The sequence below is a fragment of the Metarhizium album genome (assembly GCF_000804445.1).
Source record: "Metarhizium album ARSEF 1941 chromosome Unknown scaffold_16, whole genome shotgun sequence".
NCBI lineage: Eukaryota > Fungi > Ascomycota > Sordariomycetes > Hypocreales > Clavicipitaceae > Metarhizium > Metarhizium album.
Genome location: NW_024467590.1, coordinates 229,546 through 257,131, shown reverse-complemented (window position 1 = coordinate 257,131; position 27,586 = coordinate 229,546). Strand labels below are relative to the sequence as shown.

At 52.7% G+C, this 27,586-nt stretch overlaps 7 protein-coding genes across 7 annotated transcripts; 3 read left to right on the top strand and 4 right to left on the bottom strand.

Moving 5' to 3' along the window:
• Positions 1 to 591: 591 nt before the first annotated feature.
• MAM_05865 (uncharacterized protein) lies at positions 592 to 1,698 on the top strand (the record flags this gene model as incomplete). The annotated part of the gene is made up of 2 exons (XM_040824663.1): positions 592 to 1,162; positions 1,217 to 1,698. 2 exons carry the CDS (start codon positions 592 to 594, stop codon positions 1,696 to 1,698), a joined length of 1,053 nt encoding a protein of 350 aa, XP_040677345.1.
• Positions 1,699 to 2,636: 938 nt separating this feature from the next.
• MAM_05864 (ATP synthase gamma chain) lies at positions 2,637 to 3,845 on the bottom strand (the record flags this gene model as incomplete). Its single annotated transcript, XM_040824662.1, has 4 exons — positions 2,637 to 2,765; positions 2,830 to 2,963; positions 3,039 to 3,631; positions 3,790 to 3,845. The coding sequence occupies 4 exons, from the start codon at positions 3,843 to 3,845 to the stop codon at positions 2,637 to 2,639; spliced, it is 912 nt and encodes a 303-aa protein (XP_040677344.1).
• Positions 3,846 to 4,318: 473 nt separating this feature from the next.
• On the top strand, positions 4,319 to 7,473 carry MAM_05863 (topoisomerase I; the record flags this gene model as incomplete). Its single annotated transcript, XM_040824661.1, has 6 exons — positions 4,319 to 4,373; positions 4,538 to 4,752; positions 4,828 to 6,447; positions 6,520 to 6,771; positions 6,830 to 7,279; positions 7,333 to 7,473. The coding sequence occupies 6 exons, from the start codon at positions 4,319 to 4,321 to the stop codon at positions 7,471 to 7,473; spliced, it is 2,733 nt and encodes a 910-aa protein (XP_040677343.1).
• Positions 7,474 to 8,579: 1,106 nt separating this feature from the next.
• MAM_05862 (extracellular cell wall glucanase Crf1) lies at positions 8,580 to 9,578 on the bottom strand (the record flags this gene model as incomplete). The annotated part of the gene is made up of 1 exon (XM_040824660.1): positions 8,580 to 9,578. The coding sequence occupies one exon, from the start codon at positions 9,576 to 9,578 to the stop codon at positions 8,580 to 8,582; it is 999 nt and encodes a 332-aa protein (XP_040677342.1).
• Positions 9,579 to 16,006: 6,428 nt separating this feature from the next.
• Positions 16,007 to 16,482, bottom strand: MAM_05861 (uncharacterized protein; the record flags this gene model as incomplete). The annotated part of the gene is made up of 2 exons (XM_040824659.1): positions 16,007 to 16,027; positions 16,300 to 16,482. The coding sequence occupies 2 exons, from the start codon at positions 16,480 to 16,482 to the stop codon at positions 16,007 to 16,009; spliced, it is 204 nt and encodes a 67-aa protein (XP_040677341.1).
• A 6,970-nt stretch (positions 16,483 to 23,452) lies between these two features.
• Positions 23,453 to 25,243, top strand: MAM_05860 (cutinase G-box binding protein; the record flags this gene model as incomplete). The annotated part of the gene is made up of 2 exons (XM_040824658.1): positions 23,453 to 23,906; positions 24,078 to 25,243. The coding sequence occupies 2 exons, from the start codon at positions 23,453 to 23,455 to the stop codon at positions 25,241 to 25,243; spliced, it is 1,620 nt and encodes a 539-aa protein (XP_040677340.1).
• A 1,781-nt stretch (positions 25,244 to 27,024) lies between these two features.
• MAM_05859 (uncharacterized protein) lies at positions 27,025 to 27,321 on the bottom strand (the record flags this gene model as incomplete). Its single annotated transcript, XM_040824657.1, has 1 exon — positions 27,025 to 27,321. The coding sequence occupies one exon, from the start codon at positions 27,319 to 27,321 to the stop codon at positions 27,025 to 27,027; it is 297 nt and encodes a 98-aa protein (XP_040677339.1).
• Between the last annotated feature and the right edge of the window lie 265 nt (positions 27,322 to 27,586).

The following is a 27,586-nucleotide window of genomic DNA, read 5'->3' as shown; positions in this document are numbered from 1 at the left end:
AATGGAATTACTCCGTATATTTCATGATATTTCCACCTCCCCTCTCGATATTTAAGTGTCACTGCAGTGGAGAGTCACTCATGATGCCGCTTTGTGCGCAACGCTATATGCTGAGAGGCTTTGCATCGGGATGCTATGTTGCATCCCGGCGACAACTCTGTACCCTCAAGACGCCTGACCAAACGCGCTTCTCTTATTTCTTGTCGCCAAAGGTGTGTGCGTCAGAAATAAAAGCTCGAGGAGCTCTGGGATCGTTACTTAAGTTTATAGGATGAGCCTCGTGATCTCCTGACGAAGCTAAGTGGCCATGCCGTATTAGACAATTCACTTGGGCACGACGCAGCTGTTGTCCTCGCGACTCCCAATCTAACGAAACATCTTGATGACCAAGACTTCGTATCGGGCCTCGTCAAACTGCTATCAAAGCCTACAAACAGGAGTGATTTCCATCTCTTGTGCGCTGTTGTTGACAACATTGCGCCAGCCTTGGGTGACTTTGCCCCTTTGGAGGGCATCTCCGTCCTGCGAGGCAATATTGACAGCTTATTGCCCGAACTATGGCATCCAGGTTCAACAAGGGAGACAGAAGACATGGGCTCTGTTGCGGCGCTCACATTCAGCATCGGAAATTCGACTGTCACACTGCCGCTTGCACGAACAACATTTCATAATAACAGGGCCTCTACCCTCTTGATCAGCCGTTACACCCTTGCACGAGGCCAGCCAGAGCTCAAAGATAGAAACAAGGAACAGTGGCAGAACATCCGCATTACGCTAAATCAGCCTGTGCGGTCGGTTACTGAACTTGAGCTTTGGGCACCCCTGTCACCGGTCACCCGAGCTCGAAAAATAACAGAAAGCTTCGGCAACATCGTACGAGGTATTGAGATTAGTGGCAAATCAATGCCGGCCTCAACAGAGTTGGAGGACGCGGTAAATACCATTCTAGGAAATGGAAAAGCAACCGAAAGCTATCAAGCGCCAAGAGGGCTATGGGCTGTGGTGTCCCCCGAAGCATCGGAGGCGGAGGCACTCGTCCTGGCAGATGCTCCCAATCCAGCAGTTTCTCTTGAGGATACAATGGCGCAACAGAAAGCTTTGGAGACAACAGCAAGGTACCTCCAACAACAACACCAACTGGGCAGCCGAATCTACCAAGTTTGTGAGTACATGTTGTATTTCATCTGCAAGGTATGTCGTCTGACACTGAATCTAGTGAGCGGTGGCGGTGGTTGGGGTCCCAAGAAAGGTCTCCTGTCTCTTGATCCTCAACAGACACATTTTGCCCTCTCAGAAGAAGAGGAGATGGAACGGTTCATGAGAACCATGGACCATTCAGGATTCGCGCCTCCAGGTGCTCATATACAATTCTTCATCCCCGCGATGGCTCCTCCAAAAATAACCGCCTCCACTGCAACAGGTATCGTATTTGGAGTTCCATTGGACATAGAAACATCAGGAGAGGCTGGGGCTGCACCAAAAGGGTACTTGGTTGCCAACCACTTTGGGGCTTTATCGAGTCAGGGAATCTACCTTTCTGGCCGGGCAGGCGCCGACTCACCTTCTTGCTACAAGTCCAAGATTAGTGTTCCAGGCTGTAGAGCATTCGTCGGGAATCCCGAGGCCAAGCCCGGCGGCTTCTTCAAGTTCTTTGGTGCTGGAGGTCTTGCTGATGCTGGAACAATAGCGTTGATGTAACGACTTGCAAGCACGTCATTGTACTACATGATGCTGGGTATAATTGTAACGTGTCCATCTCGGGGTACCGGGTCACATCTAGATGAAATAGGTGCTGCTCAGTCAGTGAACCAGTTCAATTGCTTCACAACGACGGGCAGGGCTGGCAGACTGATATACGTCCATCTCTTGTGCGGTCCGCGCGGTTTAACCCTCCTCCATCTTGTTTCTTTCTCACTCCAAGCCCTCCCCCATCGCAGCCGCAACGTCCTCTATACTTATCCCTCTCACCCTCTTGCTAATCTTCTCTTTCCCAAGGACGTCTCCCTCCGCCACTGCCCTGTGCGCCAGCTATGCCCTGAAACAAACTCTTCCATCCCCCCTCCTTCTCCATGCATCGTATCTGAAAGTTCTTCCATTCCCTTGAACCTTATAAACTGGGGGAAAAAGCCTTGTTTCGGACTTGTAAAGTACCGCAGAATAGAGCTATGGATGACTGCTCCCATATGCGACCTACATCAAGTCTAGAGTACAGAACGTTGAACGGTACCGGCCGCACCCCAGCAGTCGTGAGGCACAACAAACCACATGCCAAAGGCTCGGAAAGTCACTCCGGCGTGCGTTGATCCGAGCCCGACAATGACTTCTTTAGGGGACTATCAAAAATGACTACTGCACGACTCAGAACTGAAACGTTGTGGTGGGTGGAACGTAGTGCATTACCCGTCACGGTGGGGGGGCAGGTTGGTAAGGAGTAGGATGTAGGACAACGCCAAAGACAGGACATCACTGGCATAGGCAGGATCAGCATTATCATCTACTAAGGGAGTATATTTAAGGATTTGATACACTGCGGAAGCCCTCCAGCAGATGTGCGGGCAGCCCTCTAGCTTTGTTACAAAGGGAATATATGGTCTTTTGACTCTGGCGATGCAATTCTCCTTTCTCAACCAAAAATTTTACATGTCCTCTGAGGCGGTCGCGCCAGTAATAATTTCGACCAGCTCCCCAGTAATAACGGCCTGTCGGGTACGGTTATAGAGAATCTGGTACTTTCCAATCATCTCACCGGCGTTCTTGGAGGCGTTCTATGTGAATTATTAGAGTCGAAACGAAGTCAACACCCATGTCATGTTGTACTGTGTCACTTACATCCATGGCGTTTCGTCGCGCAGAGATCTCACAAGCGTGGCCTTCAGCCAAAGCCCAGTACAGGTTGTTGGCAAGACTGTACTCACGGAGGTTGTCAAGAGCATCCTCATCAACCTCAAAGGCAGAGATGTTGGCTATGATCAGACATGTTAGCTTGCCTGGCAACCTTTTTTTCTCTCTTCCTCGCTAGCGTTGCATTCTGAACATACGGGACTGGGAGATAGCTTCCTCGGAAAATGCCTCAACAAAGGTGGGTTCGTAGCTCTGGGCGTTCAGGAATTTGTTGTAAAGAATCTTGACATCAGTGTACTCGGTGGGCAGCATGATAATCTGGTCGGCAATAGACTGAGCCTCGGCAAAAGTGGGAATGTCCTTGCCAACACCAGCAAATGTGAGCTGAATGCTGGCGGCGTTGGTTCGCTGCAACTGAGCCTTGCACTTCTCACCAATGATGACGAGGTCAAAGGGTTCGGCGGCCTCGTTGACGTAGGCACGGATGCGTCGGCTAAGGCCAGAGTGAATACCACCGCAGAGACCCTTGTCGGAAGAGCAGACGATGACGAGGGACTTCTTTTGCTCGACTTCGGGAGTAGCCGTTTCGGCGGCCTCAAAGACTTCGTTGGCAGTCTCACCGTACTTGCGAGACTCGGTCATGTTACGCTGGGCACGGGTAAGCTTGGTCGAGGCAACAATCTTCATTGTGCTGGTAATCTTCTGGATGTTGCGAATAGACTTGAGACGGCCTTCGATTTCACGAAGGGTCGCGTAGGCGGCAGCTCCATTGTGGCCAGCAGCCGCAGCTCTAAATAGAAGAGTCTCGTCAGCAAAACGAGCCCCGATCACAAAAATCGTTGCGACAGCGTCTTCTCCCATGCAAAGCGGTGCATTTTTTTTCGGTTGCGAATCGTCCGTCCGGCTATTCGGTACAAATCTCAGGCCTGTGCAATCTCCTAAACTTACCGCGTAGGAGCTGTAACCGCAGCACGGAGAGTCGGACGAGCCGCCCTTGACAACATCATGACAAGTGTGAGAAGACAAAAGTAGCCTCTGGCTAACGATGACTCAATTGATCGCGATGTACCGTCAATTGATTTCGGGTCAGTGGTTCGTAGCTGATCGGGTGAGGTGATGGCGGTGGCTCGTTTTGCTCCAACGCTCTTCCCGGCAAATTCGCGGCTGAGATATATCACGTGACTGTGCCTTGCCTGCTCGGGCTACCCTCCGGGCATGCTGAGAAAACACGATGCCCTCGATTTCATCCTTGGCCCTGCCGTGACTTAAGCTTCCTGCCCAGGCGGTGAACTTTTCTCCCCCTTCTTCTTCACTAGGCGTTGAGGGGCAGCCCACGTTTGCGTTTCTGCATTCCCTTCACTTTCCGCTCGCTTTCTGCGCTGCCTCGAATTCTTGCGTCGTGGTATGCTGACGCTGAGATCCATCCATCAGCGCCATCTTTTTGTCAAGCCCAAACCGCGACCCATCAAGCACCGAGATGAGTTCTGACAGCTCTGACGACGACAGACCTCTTGCTAGGCCTAATGGACACCGTAAGTGGTTTCTTCACAACTTCAAAGACTTTTTTTTTCCTGTAGCCATCTTTCCACGTGCGTCCTTGCGTTGTCAGCAGTTTCGAGCCCGTCTTGCTACTGCCTGTTGGGTCCCGTGGCTATCTGCCTGTAGGAGGCTCAAAGCTGACAGTCTTCTCCAATAGTTTCATCTGCTAAGGTATCACGCGCCGAGGACGAGGCCTTGGATCGTTCACAGCCCCGAAAGTCGAGTGGTATGGCCGGCATTGCGGTTCGCAATGGTCCAGTCGATAACGCCATGGATCTGGACGCTCCGAACGGTGTCAACAAGCGCAAGTCACGATCATCTATCTCTCAAGTCAATTACAGAGATGTATCCGATAGCGACGGTGAGCCCCTGGTAGGTTGAGAGCCTCCTTTTCTTCTCGCATTCCCATCTAGGTGGGATGAAAAATTTTAACGTTCGCATTCCTAGGCCAAACGTCCAAGACCTACTGCCAGACCAGTCAACTCCGACTCCGACGATGAGCCAATCAGCAAAATCAAAGCAAAGAAGAAATCATCGTCCTTACTGGCTGATTCGTCTGATGATGAGAAGCCACTAGGCGTCCAGTTGGCGAAGAAAAAGGCTGCCATTGAAAAGAAGGCAGCGAATGAAGCACAGGCCATTCGCTCAAACGACTCAAATTTGGCCAAGTCGACTCCTAAGAAGAACGTCAAGGACGAATCTGATGATGAACCTTTGAACAAATCGTCCATTAAAAAGCGCCAGTCGAATGGTGCGTCGGTCAAACGCAAAAAATCCAATGGCATCAAAAAAGAAGAGTCTGACTCGGACGCCCCTATTTCGAAGAAGGCCAAAGCTACAGGCAAGACCAAGACGCTTGCCAAGGGCAAAGGCGCCGCTACGGCCAAGGACTCTAAGAAGGCCAATTCCAAGGAGACGAGTGACGACGAAGAAGAATATCAATGGTGGAATGCACCAAAGCCCGAGGATGACAGTATCAAGTGGCAGACTCTCGAGCATAATGGGGTTCTCTTTGCCCCAGAATTCGAACCTCTTCCAAAGAATGTCAAGCTCCTTTATGACGGCAAGCCAGTTACTCTGAATAAGGAGGCTGAGGAGGTGGCGACTTTCTGGGTTGCCATGATGACACCTGCCTCCTCACATCACTTGGAAAATCCAGTCTTCCGTAACAATTTTTTTACCGATTTTTCGGACATCGTGAAGAAGAATGGCGGTGCTACAGATCGAGAGGGAAACAAAGTTCATATCAAGAGTCTGGACAAGTGTGACTTCTCCAAAATTTACGATTACTGGCTCGCTAAGACAGAGGCGAATAAAACAAAGAACTTGTCAAAAGAGGAGAAAGAAGCTGCCAAGGCAAAGAAAGATGCTCTTGAAGCGCCGTATCTCTACTGTGTGTGGGATGGCAGAAAGCAAAAAGTTGGCAACTTCCGAGTTGAACCGCCAAGTCTTTTTCGGGGTCGTGGCGAGCACCCCAAGACTGGTCGTGTCAAGACTCGAGTTTTCCCCGAGCAAATTACCATCAACATTGGCAAGGACGCCAAAGTCCCGGAACCTCCTGCCGGACATAAATGGAAGGCCGTTCAGCACGATCAGAAGGCCACTTGGCTTGCCATGTGGCAAGAAAACATTAACGGCGCTTACAAGTATGTGATGCTTGGTGCTGCCAGTGATGTTAAGGGCCAAAGTGATTACAAGAAGTTCGAGAAAGCCCGTGAGCTGAAGAAATACATTGGCAAGATTCGCAAGGACTATACCAGGGAACTAAAGAGTGAAATCATGGCTGATCGCCAGCGAGCCACAGCAATGTATTTGATTGACAAACTTGCCCTCCGAGCCGGAAACGAGAAAGATACTGAAAACGAGGCTGATACTGTGGGTTGCTGTTCCCTGAAGTATGAGCACATTACACTTGAGCCACCTGACAAGGTCACGTTTGATTTCTTGGGTAAGGACAGCATTAGATACAACGAAACTGCCTTCGTTGAACCTCAAGTCTTCAAGAATTTGAAACTCTTCAAGAAGGCACCAAAAACTGATGGAGATGATCTTTTCGACCGTCTGACTGTGAGTCTAGAATCCCCAAAGCTGCTATCAGTCCTCTATCCTCCGCTCCCGTGGCTAACTCGAGGTTTCTAGACCTCTCAACTCAACAAGCATCTCAACAGTTACATGACGGGTTTAACGGCGAAAGTATTTCGTACTTACAATGCTTCTTACACCATGTCAACATTGTTGAAGGAGCTGTCGCAAGATCCTCGATCGAGAGGCAGCATTGCTGAGAAGGTGAAACTGTATAATGACTGCAATCGCAAGGTTGCCATTCTCTGTAACCACAAGCGCACTGTCGGTGCAAGTCATGAGCAACAAATGCAGAAAATGGGTGACAGAGTAAGTAAAACTTAACATCCCATTTTATTTAAGGATGGATGCTGATCGCACCTTTTAGATTAAAGGATTGCGATACCAAAAATGGCGAACTAAGAAGATGATACTTGATCTCGAACCTTCTTATAAGAAAAAGAAAGGGGCTAGTTGGTTTGAGCTCGACGATGATCTTGACCAGGCCTGGATCCAGGAGCATCAGCAATTTCTCATCGAGGAGCAACGCACCAAGATCACCAAGAAGTTCGAGAAAGACAATGAAAAACGCAAGGCCAACAAGGAGAAGCCCATGCCTGAAAAGGAACTCAAGGAGCGCCTCCAAGCAGTCAAGGAACTTGAAGCCAAGTTCAAAAAGGAGAACAAAACTGGCAAGGTTGAAGCAGAAGGCAGAGGGGCATCCGTTGACAAGTGCCTTAAGGCTATCGAGAAGCTCGATGAGCGAGTCAAAGTTCTCGAAACCCAAGCCGAAGATCGTGACGGAAACAAGGAAGTCGCGCTGGGCACTTCGAAGATTGTAAGTTTTCGCAGATTCAGAAGAGGATTCGCTCGGCATGCTGATGTGTGTAGAACTACATTGATCCTCGTTTGACTGTTGTATTTTCGAAGAAATTTGACGTGCCGATTGAGAAGTTCTTCTCCAAGACCCTTCGGGACAAATTTCGATGGGCCATTAAATCAGTCGAAGATGCTGATGACTGGGAATTTTGAACGCACTTACAACGCCACTCACTAGATTGTGTGCAGTGTGTTGCACTACTATGAAATAAAACTCAAAACTCAAAACTCAAAAAAAAAAAAAAAAAGACCAGATGCTCTCTACATCGACAGACAGCTTCGATTATACATATACGTGGGTTCGGTCATACATTTCGCGAAATGATGACTTGTACTATGGAGCATTGGGACGGCGAACCGGAACAAGTGGCGCAATGACGAGTGGGAGGCCTGCGTTGATGCGGTGATTCAATTGGGGTTTGACACGCGTGGACACGCTTTGGAAACTTGGTATATATATATGCCTTTTTGGTTCATCTAGAATATCTGTGTATGCAGGATTCTTCAAAAGCACAGCGTGAATGGGACGCAATCCCAGGCTCCACTGGCAAAGGTTCAAGATGGCGAGGGTGTTTTACGGGGATGACTTGAGAATTCTAGATGAGGCACTTCGTTGTATGGAGTACACAGCAGAATCAACTACTTGCTTTGCTTAGCACAACGACAGCTTTGTCTAAAAAAATGCCGTCTAGTACATGAGTTCGGCATCAGCGACCTTGCGACGCCTTGGACCCTGCGAAACTCAAACTCTTGACGTGCAAAGCGCTGTCAGCGTTCCAAGTCCGTCCATGTCAGCGGCGTGTGGGATGGGATATATTCCTGTTGCGGAGTAATGTGTATTCGCGTCATTTTCCGGAACAATATCTTGCGGTGTTCTAAACTATACATTATCTAACTCGGTCAATTCAGAGGTCTCTGAAGATTCCAGCCTACCCATCATTCGCCAACACAACACGTGCTCCTAGCTGGTACTCTAAACAAACTTCAGGGCCGCATGGGCAAAAAATGGTCCGTCTCTCTGCATCTCCCAAGTCGCCAAGATGGGAGGTCAAGTCATAACATCGTGCCGGTTGCCAAAACACCATTCTATACGTGCGAATGCGCCGAGTCCCGCAGGAATAAACAAATATCAAACGCCAGGCTAGTATCATGAATACATCATCCAAAGGTATGCCACAGTAATAAACGGGAAAGGGTAAACAAAAGGCAAAAAATAAATAAACAATAAACCCCCTGTAGGGGCAAATGGGCGGGTGCAACTACCAAAGACGGGACAACACCGCCCAGGCCAGCATCACAGGTCCCAGAATGACCGTGGCAAGGGAGGTCGACTTTTGCAACGCTGAGGCGTTGCTGCGCATGATCTTGCCGTTGGGAGTCATATGCCAGCCGCCGGGGAGGGGGCCACCACTGGGACTCGCGCCGGCCACCCACGGCCACTCAGTCCGCGTGGCGGTCGCGGGGCTCCCGTCCTTGGCCATGCCCCCGACGGGAATGGGCACGATGCCCGTGGTAGCGGCTCCAGGGGGGGTGGCCGTGACGGTTAGGGAGTTGGCCTTGTTGAAGTTGCCGTTGACAGAGCCGTCTATGGCCTCGATGGACTGCCAGGTCCCGGATGTGTCCTTGTACTTGTACTGCTTGCCTGTGGAGTAGTCTGTTACAACGACCTTTTGCACGAGCATGCTGAAGGGGCCCTTGGAGAAGTCGGTCGGTCCGCGGGCCCAGTCCACCGTGCCCGGGGCGTTGGCGCTGGCGTCACCGCCGGCCCAGGCGCCGAACTTGACCTGCATCGGCGTCTGCGGGTACTGGTTGGCTTCGGCGTCGGAGGCCTTGAGTTCGCGGAGGACCTTGTCACCGGCCATCCACACGATGCGGTCCTGAGTCCAGTCGATGGTGTAAGTGATGAAATTGGCTTGCGTGCCGCTGACAGCGTGAAATTGGCCGCGGTTGTAGGTGGTGGTTTGGCCCTTTCCAAAGTAATTGGACTGTATCTCGTCCGGATTGGAGCCAAGCCACTCGATATCGATCTCGTCGAGGCTGTCGGCTTGCAGGACCAGGGAGGACACGATTCCGGCACCAGGCGCGGCCTTCATGGTGATTTCGACGCGGCCAAACATGATGTAGAAGACAGACGCGAGCTGCGGTGCGTCGCGGCTTCGGGAGACGGCAAAGGACACGCCGTTGCTGCTGTAACTCGGGGAGCCGGATGCTGCGAAGGAGTTTACGGCACCTTGGCGGAAGTCGACACTTATCGTCATCCCAAGAGCCAAGTTGGGAGCACATTGTGCTGAGAGGAGGGGGGGAGATGTCAGTCGAGGTTGGTTTTGGTGTAATAGAAGGGGGGGATCAATCTTTTCGCGGACGTACTGCTTTGCAACGCATTGCATGTGCTCCAAGTCTGCGCCCACGCTGGCAGGGAGAAGCTTGCTGCTGCCACTGCCACTGCTGCCGTTGCAGCTTTGACTATGCTCCTCATGGTGGTTGTGATGTTGCACGGGCCGTGTCTCGATGTCGGTCAAGGTGTATGATGCTCCCTCTCTCTCTCTCTCGCTCTGTGTATATATATGTATAGATGTATATATCCTTGCGGTCCTTACGTCACACTGCACCGGGCATGCTCTGAACTGGCCCAGCTTGATGTAGATGACGCAGACGGTACGGCGTATGGAAGGAATAACAGATGATGAAGAGAGGAAACGGTCGGTGCTCAGTCGATTCTCAACGCGGGTACTCCGTATAGTTACCAAGCCGAGCAGGCTGGGCACCGCCCTGGCCAGCCATCAACAACCTGTCGTCATAACAGCAGAGCAGGCATCAAGCATCCCCAGTTTTCAATCCATCTTGGGTCCAATTTCGTACAGCTACGTGTGTCGAGTCAGTCTAGGGGCATGTGATTGGCTAGGAAGGAACCAACTGTTGCATCCAATGGAGGAGAATGAAGGGGACCAAGGAAAATGAAAAATAAAAAATTGCGCGGTGCATCATAACAAACACCACGGGCTAATAATATAGGAAGGCTGGGCTGCATGGATTTGTTTGTTTGGAGGCGGGAGGCGGAGGTTGGGCGGGAAGTGGCTGGGGCGGGGTCCAAGCTTGCCTTGGCCCGTTTCGGAAGGCAGGCTACCCTGTATCTGCTCCCAATGTTCTTGACGTTGATTTCCATCCATCGTCAATTCTCCTCTCGCTTCGTATTCCATAATCTATCAACCTAGGTGACTCTGTGGCTTCACGCCCGACGCAGTTCAGATCCGCAAGGACGGATGCCTTATCGAGGCTGTTCAGCGTGGGGTATACGGTCACCTGGTGCAAACTAGTTTCAACGCCATGATTCAATACCGTCTCCACGCGGAGCACGATGACGATAGTACGGAGCGTCAAAGCGACGCAAACTTAACCAACACCAGTTTCTTGACCGCAGGCCCGGAAAGACCGCGCAATCCATCTGCCCAGGCACAGACAAAAAGGCTGAATCCGCGTGACGCCATTCGTGACCACTACGCACGCGTTGCCACTCACACTGCGCATGCCTCATGAGAATCGCACACACCGACCGCACTGCGCGCGTGATACGAAACAGCTCGCCATATCGAGACATAGCAAGAGCCTTCGAACACGGCCGTGTCGTCCCAGGCTCAAGCATCCTGCGATACTTTGCAAGCCCACTCTCCCCGCACAATTGAGACGGTGACGCTGCGAGATATCAGATCTGGTTGGACATGGAGGCCGAGAGCCGCAAGCGCCGCATACTTCAGATCGAGGCTAGCCCACACCCAACCGACTCTGATAGAGAGACCTGACCAGCTGGCAGGCAGGACTTCTCTCCGTCCAAGGCGCGGTCTCATCACACCCGCATTCTTTTGTTCGTCTGCAGGGAAGGTAAAAAAAGACGCATTTTTGGCACAGATGAATGTCGTTGAGAACTCGCCCAAGACGTTCTAAATAAAAAAAAAGTAAGCAAAGCGAAAGGGAAAAGCAGGATATTCACCCACGCTCAGCATCAGACATCAACCCGTCTAATTCCATCAACCACAGAGTACTCCGTACCTTTCGACGCCTTTGTATGGAGTACGAAGTACTTAATTGGGCAACATAACTCGTGACCCTAAAGGTGAATGCTCTGCCACCCACCAGTCTCACTCGCGTCACGCCCCTCATTCTGGGCGGAGGGGTCAACTGGACGACAAATGTTGCGCGCGTCGGCGCCAGGCGAGAACATGACGAAGCCAAAACCATGGCGACCTTGGATATACACGGCCATGACGGTGTCTTGAGGGGATGTACATACTCGGTGCAGGTGTGGCCGGCTCCCAAGCTGATGATGGCTCGTGGCCATTCCGTCCCGCTTGCCGTCTTGATGTCGACACTCCTCGTCAAAGTGATTAGATGACTACAGCATCCAAAATCGAGATACCGTGTATGTATGTCACCTGAGAAAGAAGAACACCTCAAGATGGATAAATCATAAGCCCAGCAGATTTGCGACAACATGCTCTGCCCTCATCCCCGTTCCCCCTACTGAACACACAAAAAAAAAAAAAGAGATCGCGATGCCAAGAAACAGACTGTCACCAGCTTTCTTTTTTTTCCTTCTCCCATTGTCTCAGAATCTCAACCATCCCTTGCTGAGCGTTTCCTTTTTCCTCTTCGGCGGCAAGGCCCAGCCCCGACGCACGAGTGCAAATGCGTCAACAAGCTGTGGCTATTCTTCCACACCGACGCTTCGTCTACGGCTTAGACGCGCGTACTGGAAAGCCGCAAGAAGAAGCAAAACAATTTGGGCTATAAATGCACCCCTCAACCAGTAGTTGTTCAGCTGGCCGGAGCCAGCGCCAGGAACTACAAAAGAAACAAGAAAATGGAAGAAAGAGGGACTGCGGGGAAAATGAGAAGTGAATTTTTTTTTTAAAAAAAGGACGCATACAAGGAGAGAAAGCCACCTACCCGCGCGGAAAGAGACGAGAGCAGAAGACATGAGATGTGAGTGATCAGAATCGGCATATCTTTTTGAATGCAGCACCGTGATAATATGCCTGCTCCGTACTGAGTACCGGTTTCCGCGTCCGCGTCCCGCCTCACGGAGAGTTTAGACTGAGATTCAGTACCGGATGAATGGCAGGTCGGGAGGAGCTGACCTGACACCTCGGAGAAGTGCGGAGCATGTCGTTGGTATTATAATTTATGATGATGTATAGTTATTTGCAGCGCGTGATACCAGGGAAACCCTGGCGCCACCTCTACCTCTACCAACTTTGGCTCGAAAACACAAGCCCAATAAATAAACTGATGTGCTTCCGACTGGGGAATGGATATCCATTGTTTGCTTCCTTGCTGATTTGCAGTCGATGCTGACCGCTCAAATGACATGCCGGACCCTGAGCCCAGCAACCGCTCAATGCTTGCAATGCGGCCCGGAGTGCCAATGGACTTGGGACGAAAAGTCGACAACCTTCCGGGTGGTAGGCTGTAACAAACTTCAGGGAACGCGACAATACAAAGCAACGGATGAGACAAAAGGTCTGCCGCTGTCACAGGCGTACTCCGTACACACAACCGTTTTCCGTGGGTCCGCGAATGACGTTTTGTCCCTGTCCGACACGATGGCACGAGTCTCGCCGGGCCAGCGGAGGTAAATCGGCCGCAGGTTGTTGCAAAAGATGCGGCAGTCCTCGTCCACTTGTGCCGCGTATGCGCCGCAGTGCCTGATTCTGCGAGGAGTACCAAGTAATCGACCCTGGCGACTGAGATTTTCTAACGATAGTACGGAGCGCATATCCAGAAACCTACTCCGTAGTGGATTCCAGATACACCTGAAGCCGTTTCGTGCTACGTGTTCGGGTGGTTCGTTTCATTCCCACAGCGTTACACGGCGTGGGTTCCGGTCTGGGATGAGAACATGCCGGCCCATCAGGGCCCAGGGGTCCAGATATACCCTCAAGTACCGGTAGCAGTTTTCTCTGCCGCAGCCAACGTGACATGGGAATCTACAACAGGATGGTGGTATAATTAGCTTTGCCCTTGATCCAGTCTACTGAAATGGTTCGGACAAGAACGTGGTGGATCCGCTGGCCTTCTCGAAGGTTTGCTAGCCACGCCTCTCTCGCAAGTGCCTTGCTTGGTGAGTGCTAGTGCGAGCCTGGCTTGCCGTCCGGAAAGATACGAGTGCCTCGCAAAGGAGCGCGTGGTGCAAAACAGCTGGGGCTGCTGCCGTTTCTTAACCCGTTTCTGCACCACGACGCATTGGCATTGTCTCGAGCTCTTCTCCATGGGCGTATACTCGGTATAACCGTTTCGTAGCTTGGTTCTGGTCTGGATATGTCAGAGCATTGTCTTGAAGTAGACCGACGAGATACGGAGCGCCTACGGAGTACCCTGCCCCCGGGCCATGGCCCAACTCGGACCATCAGTTCTCTCGGGTATTATCCTCTCGTTCATCTCGCCCAAGACATGAATGACATGACGGCCGAGACTGCCGGCCAAATTGTGCGGACAACCGAGGACTAGTGCGCACACCTAACTACCGATAACGTGGTGAACATTTACATTAGCCCAAATTGCCATGTTACCATATTTGGGATCTTCCAGAATCATACCACGGCATTTTCATGTCCCCACCGTAATTAGCCACCTGCTATTACGGAGTGGTTTGGCAACGAACCTGGATATCAACTAAACCTGAGCGACCAGGGCCGCTATTGCCACTGGCCAGACCAGTTTGCCAGTCCAGCGCCCAACTGGCCGATGAGGGTGTGTCTTGGATGATGATATTGGCCTGGCGATATTACAGCTGGCGTCCGGGCCATTTGCCTGGCCCATCCACGCCTGCCGACTACCTGGGTGCCTAGGTAGTTCATCGTTGTAACGACTCGTTCAACACTCTGCCGTCGTTATCCAAGCGTCTGACTATGGCCATCAAGTGCTGTGACGGGACGGTTGTGGCCGCGTCACAAACCCCATAGCCATCGTGGGAGGTCTCGGAGTGGCGTCGTCGCATGACACTGCCCACTAAGTTAGTGGTTTGCATCTACTCGGAGCAGCGCTGCAACTATCCACCAGTGTCTTGCAAAGAACTCGACAACAACTGACGTGACTCCTCACAATTCAAGGTCCCATTGATCCGACACACCAGGTAACCAGGGCTGCGAATTGGGGGTTGGAGAGAGAAAGACCGTGTCGGCCCAACCGCACCGTCGGTGGCAAATGCTCACAAGTTCAGGCCAGCCAGCACAGCACGGTGGACCGTGGAGCTGTGGACTGTCGTCGAGGGCTTGGACACCAAAGCAAGCGTGGAGCACCTCCGGGTTGAACGTTGGCTCGCTTCAATGGCAGGGTTGTGCTCGATCCGGTTCCGAGAGTCCAACAGATACGTACTCCGTAGCAACTTCGCCTTGGCTCGTCGATGGTACTCCGTACGTAGTACAGGCTACCCCATCCAACTTACTACGTACTTACGTACTACTACTCCGGTGGCCCGGGCTTTAGGCTGGCGCAATGGTCGATGTGGTCTCTCCATGTCTCAGAACATTGACAGTTGTACATTGTACTTTGGATGCAGAACCCGCAGCTGGGCCGGTCACCTGGCCGCCCCCTCCTTGTGGGATGTGTCTGCTGGCGATGGTCATGGGTGAGGTTATTCGAGAGATCAACGAGACCGACATTGTCGGGGTCACTCGCCATGACCTGATTGACGGGGGCGTACTCCGTAGGCTTTGCGGTGGCGATGGGACGGAGGAGCAATTAAGTATGCCAGCTTCCTGGTGGCGGGCGGGGATCCAAACCGTCGCCCACAGAACGGTTCAGTTCAGCTAGCTGTCAAGGCCAATCATCAGCAATTCTTGCCTGTTCCTGCATCCGTGAACGGGGTCCGTCTGCACCAAGGTGCGTCTTCTCATCGGTACCTGCAGGAAGGCGGCGTGACTGCAGATGGCTCCCTGTCACGTTGGCCGGTACGGAGTAAAGAATATTGATTGCTTGTGATGATGCAGTAAGCGACATGATTGATTCCGTTTTCGCTGCCCGCTCCGTACAAAACATGGTAACAGGGTGGTCTGATGAAGACTTGCGCATGTCCGCCGCTTCATTCATGCCTTGCTCTTACACGAGGCCACGGAAACCGCGCATCACGGCCCGCCTTGGACGTGCCCTTTTTTTTTGTGCCCTTTTGCCTGAAAGGCCTTGAGGATTCTCGACGCCAGGGTGGAAACGTCTGCTGACAGGCCAGCCACCTACCTAATAGCAGATCTGACAATCTCGGGAAGAGCTGCGGGTTGCATTGCGCATGTTGCACAAAGTTCAGTGTACGGAGTACGGAGTACACCGAAGAGAAATACCAGTAGTAATACTGGCACAACAAAAAAAAAAAAAAAAGGCCAGGATCGGTGCGGAGTGCCCACGGAGTACAGTAAACCAGGTCTATAACGATAACCTTCGTGAGCAATTTTCCATCGTTATAACCCGACTACAGGGATTATATCGCTAAGATGCGACTACCCTTTTAGGAAGGAGCCCCATATAATCCCACTTTTGTTAGTACGATAAGGCTGATAAGGCCTGATAAGGGATTTTAGGGGGGGTAAGGTGGTGTATAATTATAAACTTACATATATTAATAAGCAAAATTTATGAGAAAAATCGCTACAAGTAAGAAGTCACTTTTATATACATAACATATAGGAAAGGTACTTCACGCCTAGGCGTGTGTGCCGAATCGCTATAGCAGGGGATCGTTATAAACCTGCTTTACTGTACAACAACCATGGTTCCTCGGCAAGGTCTTGGTGCTTCACCGCAACCAACGGGAAAGACTGCTCGATTTTTTTCGCCCAACTGTTAACTTCAGTAGCAGCAGTGCGTGGCATTCGCATTCGCCCGTGTGCTCGAGTACACTGACAAGAAATACCCCGTCGGGCATTTATTACTAGTCAGTTCTGCAGTTCTGTCCACCGCACACCCCAGCATTCGGCTGGAACTACTAGTACGTACGTTGTGGACGTAGTGGCTAGGTGTTGGTACCAACTCGTGGACCTGCATTGACACGAGGTGGTTGATCTCTGGCAACGTTGCCGCCAGTGTAGCTGCGAGAAGAAGCATCTCGATCTCGACGGCCTTTGCAATGTTTGCGCCAAAATTCGGGCTCGGCTGTCTGCTCGGCGGGTAGAAGGACATGTGAATGCGAAAGCTTGCTGGATGTGCCCTCTGATCTGACGGCCATGAACGCTGTGCTATGGCTCTGGATGCCTGGGGCCTTGTCAGGCAGACACACTCGCAGTATTAGGTGCCCGCCCAGTAGTAGTTAGTTGTGCAAGCCATGGCTGCATTACGACGACACGACGACACGGCGTGACGACCCACGTCGCAACGCCCGCATGCACGCTTTGCCCATTCACAAAGGTCACTGCATCTCAATTGGTGCTTGTGCACCTTCTCTCCGCTGGTTCAGGCACAGGCGCAGGCACAGGCACATGGTTTTTTCCTTTGAGCCTATGGCCCGTACTCAGGTGTGTAGCCAGCCACGCGACGGGTTTTATGCAACGCTAGGGTTTCAGGTTGATCAGCCCCGACCGTGGCCAATGGGACTGCATCCGCAGTCTCTAGCTCGGAGCACAATTCAGTTCTCGCCGTTGGATAACTTTTAGGCACATTTCGTCTGGTGTTGCTTGCCATGCTTTGAGCCCGCCGAGCTCCATTCCCGTGATTAGCCTCCGCTTTGACTTGATGCGATTCGTCTAGCGCTCCAACGGTTCTGAAGATCGGGCCGCTTACGACACTACCAACCCATGTGCAGACTAAAGAAAGGGTCGTTGAGCGATGCATCTACGGCTTAAATTTTTTGCACTGGATACTTTTGTCATGTTGAACAATACAAGTTCACTTTTTTTTTTTCCCGCCTCCAAGTTGTGGTCCGATGTCAAAACCGTCGGTGCCACCATCGACAACACGGAACGCAATGCAATCCTTCCGCGGCTGACCGCTCGTCGTTCACTCCAAAACTGCCCTCATTGCGCCATCGCCGACAATTCTACAGTAATAAATAGGTCCGCGTCCCATTCCCGGCTTTGTTTCACATTGCCTGAGCTAGCATCTCTTTGCCCACTCACCCCACCCGCTCAGCGGCTTGACAGACGGGTACTCATCGGCGGCCCGTGGCTTCAGACTTCAGACTGTGTGGTTCTGGCCTGGATGTTGTCTAGTCCTCCGTGCGCCGTCCGTCCCCGGTATGCCGTTTCGGTTGACGGCAGTTTGGCCTTCCGTCCCTTTGTTCGCCAACGTCTGCGGGGAAATGCTTCGTCAACGTTCCCTTGGGCCCAAGACAGCTGGACCGGCGGCCTCTACGAGGGCACGCGATGTGACGTAAAAAACATGGAAAGGCCGTCTGAGCGCACTCGGGCGAGACGACTGACTACTGGCTCCGTGTCCAAATCCCGAGCGGTATTTGCATGTCGAAAACGGCGTACGGACGGACCACGCGTTTATAGTCATGTATGTGTTGTCGGCTCCAAGGAATACTATCCCCTCCAAGCAGAGTATATAGTCCAAGTCACGTAGCATCTGGATCCGGGGGCATTGACCATGATTATCCCATATACGGATCCTTGAGATCTTGTGTTCATCAGCAGGGGTGTCGTGGGCCGTACGTAGTAGCAATTTGCCTGTACTGACCGACCGACCTGTTGCTACAAGTAACTTCCGATACGGGCTGGAAGGGAAAAAAAAAAGGAAGAAGCTGTTGGTGGTGCAATCGCAATGGAGAATCGAGTTGCTGCATCCAGGCAAACATGCAGCCATATGCAAGGACGAAACACGAACTGGAGAGGGACTTCTTTTTCCAACAGACTAGGCAGCTAAGCCAACAAGGTCCCAAGTCCTGGCATAAGTCTTTGTTTCTTGGGTTGGTCCCTTGTGGTAGAATCCCCTGCCTTGCCTCATCCTGTGTTTGTTATTATAATTAGTATTATTACGTTTCCTTTTAAATTTGTTTCTTCGACGCTAGCAGATTCTGTACATATGCATGACAACTTGCTTGCATCTTGGGGGCTGGACTGGACGCGTGCGAGCTGATTCATGACTCGTGAGGTCATGGCAATAGTCCTAGGCTGGCTCAGCGCTCGCTCCCATGTTGGCGAGGTCCAGGTGCGAAACCAAAGTTTTTTCTGCTCATGTCACGACCAAGCCCAAGCCCAGGAGCAAGTGGCTCCCAGTGGATAAGGAATGACGGACCAGCGAGTATCAAGCGACCGTGACCGCTGACGAGCGACAAGCAGAAGCAAGCAAGTCAACCGGGGACGATGCAAGGTTTGGCGTCATGACGACAAAAGCGGCCCGTTGGCAGGGCGGACAAGTCCTTTTGTTGGAGCGTCCAAAGCCAAGCGGGAAAGCAAGGCCGCGTTGATTACTCCGTACCAAGATGGTGGTGGATAAGTAAGCTGAGCTTGGAGAAGAAAAAGGCTGACAAGATCAGTTGAGATTTCGTGCAAGCGTGGGCAATCAATCTCAGCAGCCAAATTAGCCGCATCCGCAGGGGTGAACCGTATGTATGGTGACACTGGGACGGGTGCATGGGCAATATATTAGTATTAGCACTCCGTACTAACCACGGCGTCTTGATAACATTGTAGGAAATGAATGACCGCTGTCACTACGGAGGGCGTACTACTACCACGGGTGACGGGCAGGTAGAGAGAGAGAGAGAGAGGCCTTCGCGGGTACGTTTGGCACGGTAATACCGAGCAGCAGGATTTGCCGGCCCGTGGCGGCGATCAATTTAGCACGAGCAGCAGCCGCTCACTTTCGTTCGCCGCTTCATCGATGCAATGCTGCAGGCGCCTTGCTTTGCTGAAAATTTTCCATTGGTAGCGTTTGTTGCACACGACGTTTGTTCTTTTTTTTTTTTTTTTCATTTTTCATTTTTCATCCATTTTTTTAGTGGTGTGCGCGTCTTTCTAGCATTCTAATGGCAGTGACGTGAAATGGCGTGGTGAGGCAGCGCAAAGGCTGCGTTCCTCCAAGTACCTAGGTACGTGCCCAGGCAGGTACAATTCGTTCCTGGACGGCTGGATGGCTGGATGGATACCTTGGTACCTGCACCCTGCGCCGCCGCCGCCGCCGCCGCCGCGTCGGTCCACCGTCCACCGAGGTCCAGCAAGTTTGCCCAGCTCGATGCACGCCGCGGCGCTAGCCCATGCTGGGCTGGGCTGGGGTTGGGCTTACCACTCGCACATGTGCGCAAAGTACCAAGAACCCAACCAAGTGCCTTGCACAGGCACCAAAGCACGGTGAAACGACACCACGACGACGAGCCTGCGCGCATAAAACTTAACATAGCTCCACTAAGGGAAGGCATGATCGCCAACCTGCGTCATTTGATGCATTGCACTGTTGACTGCACATTTGGGCAGGCGGGCACAGGCTAATGCAACGAGCAGCCCACACCTTCCCTTTCCTGGTTGCTGTTGCCAATCCGGACGTAGAGAGCAACAAGCGCCATGATGCTCGATGATATTATCGGCCACACGGTGCACCACACCAGACTGTCGACGAGATTACCCCAGATGCAAGGCATGATGGGAATACTAGTACTGTAGATCTCCAGTATGACACGGAGCACGAGAACTCGTTAACACGAAATAGCAGGCAACCGATATCACGCTCTTTGGCGTCACTCTACAATCCTTTTTTTCCCCCATGACCTGTGAGTCTCATTAGCCGGGGACGAAGCGCCGGCAAGTCGTCAGCTGGCGCCAGTCATGGCTCTTGATGGGTCGTCGTGAAGCCGCCCGGATGGAGAGGCGTAACAAAGCAAAGCACAGCCGAGACGATCATGTCGTGTTTTGTTTCTCGAGCCTAGAAGCCGGACTGGTATTTGCTGGTGCCTTGCATTTGCTGAGCCAATGGACACGGTTTCATTCCCAACCGCGACGCGCACACGCCACCACTCACAGCTGAGAAACAGCGAATTATTGTCGAGACCAGCCAAAGAGCGCGCTGACGACATCTGCCCTGCTCACGGTTCGCTGCAACGCCGCAGCCGCAGGACAGACTCGGCGGCTTTGTGCACGTTGGATGGCTCAATGTTGCTTGGACGCACCTATCAGAGGGCAAGACGGGCCTTTGTGCAAAATGGACGCATCGCACCGACGCGGCGGCGTCATAAAACCGGAACAAGAAACGCAAATGGCAAATGGCAAATGCGCGCAGCCAGACAGATGCAGAGAGGCCACCTGCATTTGGTTGCGTGTGGTTGTGCGCGCTGGTGAGTGGTGGACGAGGGGGCCAAGCGAGTGCACAAGTACGGAGCACTACATGCACGAGCCTGGATAAAGAGGGTGGCGACCGAGGTGGCTGACGGCCATTTGCATTCACAGGTTTGGAACACATGCCCACCGCGGTTCTGTTCTGGGTCTGGGCGGCGCCGGACATTGATGCGAGGTTGATGAACATTTGACATGAGAGTTGGCGATGTGTCCTCTCCGACCTTGGGGAACTACCGGCATGGAAAAAGTGGCGGCCTCGACACATGTGTCCAGGCCCTTGACCTTGGGCAGCCGGGTTCTATCATGCTCGGGGCATCAGGGTCTTTTTTCTAAGTACCTTATCCTTGGTAGCCGGCAAACGTCCGAAGGACAAGGAGAAGGAGAAGGAGAAGAACAAGAAGAAAAAGGCGCAAGCAGCAGACAGATGCGTTCGTGTCCACGGCCCAGCGCCCGACAGCTCGAGCTGCCCTCATTGCTTTGTTCTCGGTACGGGAGTATTGTGCATCGTACAGATAGATATGCCCCGTACTCGGAACGGTAGGTTCGAGTCAAAGTTTGGCGCGCGGAACACGTCTTGAACACCCGAGCATGGCTGGCTCTGGCTGATGAGCCTGCCCTGCCAGGATCAGGCACGCATCAGGTACGGACGGCTTGGTCACGGCTTGGTCCAGAATTAGAAATGAAAACCCGTGTCGCTGGCTGCGCCACGCCTGTCCCGTCCCTCTCGCCACCGCCACTGCCACTGCCACTGCCACTGCGCAGACCTTCCCCGTCAGCGACCGAGTGGCGAGCAACCTCACCACGGGTACGGGGTACGTGGTACTCCGTACTCAGTACGTGGTACGGGTACGGAGTACAGAGCACAGAGTACTCCGTACTCCGTAGGGGGACCAGGACCAGCCAAAGTATCTTGATGGATGGTGGCCATCATGAGCCAAGCGATTGGGGTTGAATGTTGATGCCCTCGACTGGCCGCCATGCTATCATGCTCATGCGCCAGGAACCCGGTCGTCGTGTTCAAGGCAGCCTCGGGCAAGCTTTTCTCGTTGGCCACGGGGAGAAATTAGTAGCCCGTCATGATGTGGTGATGAGCCATTGACTCGGCAAATGTCGCCCGCTGGCATCCCATACTGCTGCAAGATGCTACCTAATTAGAGCGGGTTGCGAGGTCCCAGACTCATCATTTTCGAACCTAATACGCTCTGCACTCTGCAGGAGAGACGAGCACTTGGCGGCCGGTCGGCGGGGTGGTCATGGACATAGCTTACATTCTTGGGTGCAGGCACCGAGTAGTCAAGTTGATTGAGCAAGGCTAAAGCAAAAGCAGTACGTACGTGGAAGAAGAGGATGTCTCTCTCACCACGCTCGACGTCTCATCCATTCTGGCTGCAACATGTTTGAAGTCGTCGCCAAGTCCAGGCACTCACTCCTCTCTGCACCTCTCAAGCCAGTGGTCAAACCAAGCCAAGCCAAGGCGCACATCCACACGCCCCAGCGCCCATCCCCATCACATCACATCAAGCACCGAGTAGTACGTACTGTACCGTAGTTAGCATGTACGGGGCACTGGCAGAGGTCTTGTGAGTGCGTGCATGTACCAATCAACCAACCCCTCGACCCTCGGCCACCACCAACCAAACACACATTTTTTCCACCTCGGGTGGCAGAACACAACCACACCACACCACATCACACTCATCATCATCCTCCTCCTCCTGCGCCGCCGCCTCCCTCCACCATCCACACCTCTTCCCTCAAGGGTACCTACGTACCAACCGAGGAGTGTGTGGACGAAACGATACTCGGTCTACACCGTGCCGTGCGCACGGAACCCAGACACAAATCCTCCGTACACGCTCCGGCATCCACATCGTTGGTCCAAGCCCAGTTCCCAGGCACGTTGGCCCTCAGGCCCTCGAGCCTACCCACACACCATCGCTCGACTGCGCGCTGGTACTCGCTCCGTACGAGCTCGGGCTTCCTGCTCTCTGGTCCCTCTTCTGTGTCTTCAATCTACCCACCCCAGACCCCCAGACCACACTCCCGCTGACCAGGGTGTAGCTCTTGGGAAAACCTGTGCCGCCTTGCCCGCGCGACGGACCCAAGGACCCTAGCCAGAGAGGCCCGCACTGTCCACCCCGGTCAACCTCGCGAGTGAGACAGTCCACTTGGACCATGCCTATCGGCGTCGGTGGACTCTTTGCATGGTCTGGCGGCTCTGGTGTTGATCTTGGGCTAGACTTCGTACTTATGCCTCACGGACCCCGTCACCACCTCCGGCTCGGCTTCTCGTTGATCGACAACCTGGTTGGATCTGTTGCTTTTTGATCTTTGCGTCTTCTTTTTCTCAATGCCCTCTCGGTCCTTCCTTTTCCATTCTTGTGAACTCGTGCCACTACTTTAACTTGGATCATCTCACCCACCTTCAACGAGATTCCAGTCCTCTCATTTACAACACCCTTGGTCCCATCTGGATATAACCCTCCGTCCATCTGCTGTCCACCAGACTGGACGAAAGGGTAGCCGTGTACAACATACCCAACCGCGCCGAGTCACTTAATACAAGAGCCAGCTTCTTGATCTGATCAAGTTGTCTGCCGTCCATTCCTTGTCGAAGAAGCTGAGCGTCACCGCACTGCCTGCCATCTTGTCACCAAGACATTCCAGCTTTTGCAACTGTATATTAACACAATCGATTCACGATACGAAAAGACACGAGGTTACAAGCGCCCCATAGTGCGAATTACTTAATATAAAACGACAAAGCAAAAACCTTGTCAGAACACAGCAGCGACCTTGCTTGCGGTAAGCATGGATATCAGAAAGGCGAGCTGGAGTACGTCGATCTGGTGGCTAATCTCTCCCCATGTAGACCACACTTCACAATGGGCTCAACCATGATGCCTCAAGCAGCTCAACAAAATATTGTCTTCAGCAACACCAACTTTGCTCAGCAAAAGTTGGGCTGGTACCAAGCAGTGGCTCCCGCATCTCCTGTCTGCTCTAGACCCGGCTCATCTTGCTCCCAGCCGCCAACCCTCTTCAGCAACGGTCCGGCCGTCTTGACCCCCACGGGATCGCATCCACCAAACGGCGGCTTCAAACCCTCCATCATGTTGGACTCGGAATTTGGTGAAAACTCGTACTTTCCCTCGACACCTCCGCTGTCCACCTCTGGCAGTGCCGTTGGCAGTCCCAAGAGCTGTGATGTTCTCCAGACGCCATTGAACCCAATGTTCTCTGGCCTAGACGGTTTCGTCACTGAAAAGTCTGGATTTGATTCAATCGAGAGCTCAATCCTAGATTGGGCCAGTTGTGACTCACCTCCCATGACACCTGGTGAGTGCTGAACCTGCTTTTTTTTTTGGCATTTTTTTATTTTTATTCCTGGCGTTGGATCTTCCCACGTGCGTCACTGCGCTCAATTTCACGTCAGACGCCGTGGTTGTCAGTTGGACGTTGCGTGTTGGGATTTCGCTCAAAGTCCCAGTGCCTAATTATCATTGGTAGTTTTCGTTCAGTCTCAGCCGTCCAGGGTTCCCTCGCTTAGCAGCACCACAAGCGACCTGTCAAACATTTCATGCCCATCTCTGTCGCCATCACCTGCACCATATGCCAGATCCGTCTCCTCTGAAAACGACGTCGACTTTTGCGATCCTCGCAACCTGACAGTCTCTGCTACTTCCCATTCAAGTCTCATCCCAGAATTCACCCTCAGCTGTCTTGGTGAGGAGGAGGGGAGTTCTCCGGAGCAGAGTGCTTTTAACGCATCTGTCTCCCAACCCGCATTTGACTTTAGCCCCTCCATTACCAGTGGCTTGCCAGCTTTTGGGGAGCTCTCCGACTTCGATTCTGAGGACGATCTGTGCAATTTGGTCAAATCGGGTGAAGTGTCCAGACCCCGCGCATGCACCGGCTCGTCCGTTCTTTCCTTGGGTCACGGCAGCTTCATCGGCGAAGAGGACTTGAGCTTCGACGGGGAAGATAGGTTGCACTTCCCGTCTCCTACCCCACCTTCGAGCGTGGAATCTGTCGACAGCCACAAGGACAAGCGCCAGAAGAAGAACAAAAGCAACAAGAAGGAGCGCCGAGGTGTGCAGGCAGTCATGAACACGGCTGCCTCTGCTGCTGCTGCTGCTGCTGCTGCTGATGACCAGGCTGCTGAAGTTGAGCAGTCAGACCAGACCTCTCCAGTGCCTTCCGAGTCTCATTCCTCAGCAGAAGCCGATACCCCATCTGCTTCACTGCCAGCTCCCACCAACCGACGCGGTCGCAAGCAATCGCTGACGGAGGATCCCTCCAAGACATTCGTCTGTGAGTTGTGCAACCGAAGATTCCGTCGTCAAGAACACTTGAAGCGTCACTATCGATCCCTGCACACGCAGGAGAAGCCATTCGAATGCCATGAATGCGGCAAGAAATTCTCTCGAAGCGACAACCTGGCTCAACACTCCCGCACTCATGCCAGCGGCGGCGCCATTGTCATGAACCTCATCGACAATGCTGAAACCTCCGCATATGATGCCGGCATGGTCGCTCCCCCGTCAGTAGATGACTATGCCAACTACGGCAAGGTCCTCTTTCAGGTCGCTTCTGAGGTTCCTGGGAGCGCAAGTGAGCTATCATCCGAAGAGGCTAGCGACAGTGGCAAGAAGAAGCGAAAGCGTTCGGATTAAATCCTGTTGGGAAGCCCGAAAAAAAGAGGAAAAAAATACACTCTGTCGATGCTGGCTCATTCTTTGGGCCTCGCCAAAGAAAGCCCTCTATCTCGACAGGTTTCCTCTTCGCCCTTCTCCTATCGCTGCCAAAGCACATTTTCATTGTCGTGTGCTTGGTCAGGAAGGGTATGCCTTGGACGGCTGGAAACAACTACATGTGCACAGTAACAAGCGTTTTCATGACATGCATTTACATCTTCGATTCTTGTATCAATTTCAACACTTCCGGTCGACGCTGTTTCTTTCTCGGGAGGACAAAGTGATTCGTTTCGATTTTCGACGCTGTATCATGACCCAAAAAAAGTTTTTTTTTTACACAATGCTTGTAACGGACAAGTCGGGGTGCATCTTGGAGCAAAAAGGAAATGGCGTGCGTGGTGTGGTTTCTGCAACTTGCCGACGATGTTTGCGGAAGACATGCATGCGTGGCCTGGCTCAGCTGGGGCAGCTTCTGTCGCCCTCTTTACACTCGTTATAATCCCTTGCAAGTCGGGAGGAGTCTTGTCTCTTTTTTTTTTTTCCGTTTTTTTTCTTTGCTTTTTGGGACGGCTTGGACACAACCCAGGAGTGGTGGCTATTCTATTTTTTTGCCTTTCGGCTATCTTTACGATTTTTGATTTTTTGATTGTTTATTCCTTCCGCCCCCTCTTCTTTCCGCGTTCTGCCTCTAGTTCCAGTTGAGCGCTGCTCTTTATTCATTTATTATTTTATTTTGCAGTCGTCGGCTAGGTAGTGATTTCAATGTGCTGGTCACAAGTCACGACGAGCTCACAACTCTGTCCTACATTACTGTACAGCACTAGCAATCTTGTCGCAATATTTCAAACAAAACTCTTGACGCTACCGCCCTCAGAAAAGGTCGTGATGTTCTATCTGATGAAACAACTCATGGTGTGTCCCGTGACCATTCCACTCGACTTGTACGGAGGGGTGGCTCGGAAATTACCTCGTTGTGCTGTCTCCTCGGTCTGCATTGTGGCCTGGCCCGTGCCGCGCAACACGCAGACTCAACTTGAGACTGCATCCGCCCAAGTCCCGGACGATGTAGCAAGTCAGACGAGAGGCGGAGAACGAGCCAGTGGTTCGCGGCAACTATTCCTGGGATCGACGCACGACTCGTAACCACTGCCACTCGTTACACCATGGCGACACGGCCACGCTGAACCGAATGAATGAATGAAGGGTCCATCCATCTACTCGGCACGCCGTGCGCACTGCGCTGCGGAGCGTGTCAACAGTAGACTAAACGCTGACATGACCAAAGTCCCAGGGGCCATGCCATGCCAGCTAGCCCCGAGCATGGAACACGCCGGGTCCAGCATGCGAAATGTGATGGGCATTGACAGCATCTCGACAACGGTCCAGCATGCAGAATGTGAGGGTGATGGGCATTGACAGCACCTCCGTTGTCGAGATGAAGATGGCATTTCTGTTCTGGCCTTGCCGCCTCGGAAAGCCGTGACCCCGATGCGGCCCACTACCCGACGCACACCAACCCAGCTTTTTTAGCCCTTGTCAGTCTTCAGTCCGACGCTTTTTTTTTTTTTTTTTTTTCGGCGGGAGCTCGGGCTGCGGATGCGGAGTGTGCCCGGGGGGAGACGCGTCGACATCCCATCGCTCATCCATGCTCGCCATAATGGCGATGATATTGCAAATTTCCCGTTGGGGACCCCCCTCCCCGGGGGCACGGGTGGGCGAATCGGAGAGAGCATATGCGCGCACGACTGGGAATTGCGTCGTCAGTCGTAGTATGGCGTGCCTGTGCCTGACGACAAAACGTGTGGCGTTTGCTCGTACGAAGGCGTCTGTACGTAGTTACCACTACGGAGCACGGGGACGAAGACCACGAGTGAGTAGTGGGCGAGAGGGTGAGTTGGTGAGCGATTCTGGGGCCAGGCTCTTCCTTTGGCCTCGGCGCCAGTGGCGATACCGCCTGGCTTCTCGACGTTGTCGACGCGTCCTTTTGTCCAGGGGCGGGCAGGGCAGCAGGGCGGACAGAGTCTTGTATCGGCCGAGGCTGGCTGGCTGGGCATCATCGTGGTCTACAGACCTGTGTGTGCTACGTGTGCTTTGTACGCCCCGAGCACGGAGCACCGAGAATGTGTAGTTATACGGAGTAACTACGGAGTACTGCGATGGAGTATCCCGTGCGGGACGTAGTCACGGCTGTGGCCGCCATGCTGTGTGACTGAGAGCCAGTGTACGGAGTGCGGAGTATAAAGGAGGGTCTTGGTCGTCAGTGAAGCATATGGAAATGAAAATGGTGTTCTGGAAGGAAGGGAGTGGTCGGTGGTATGATGT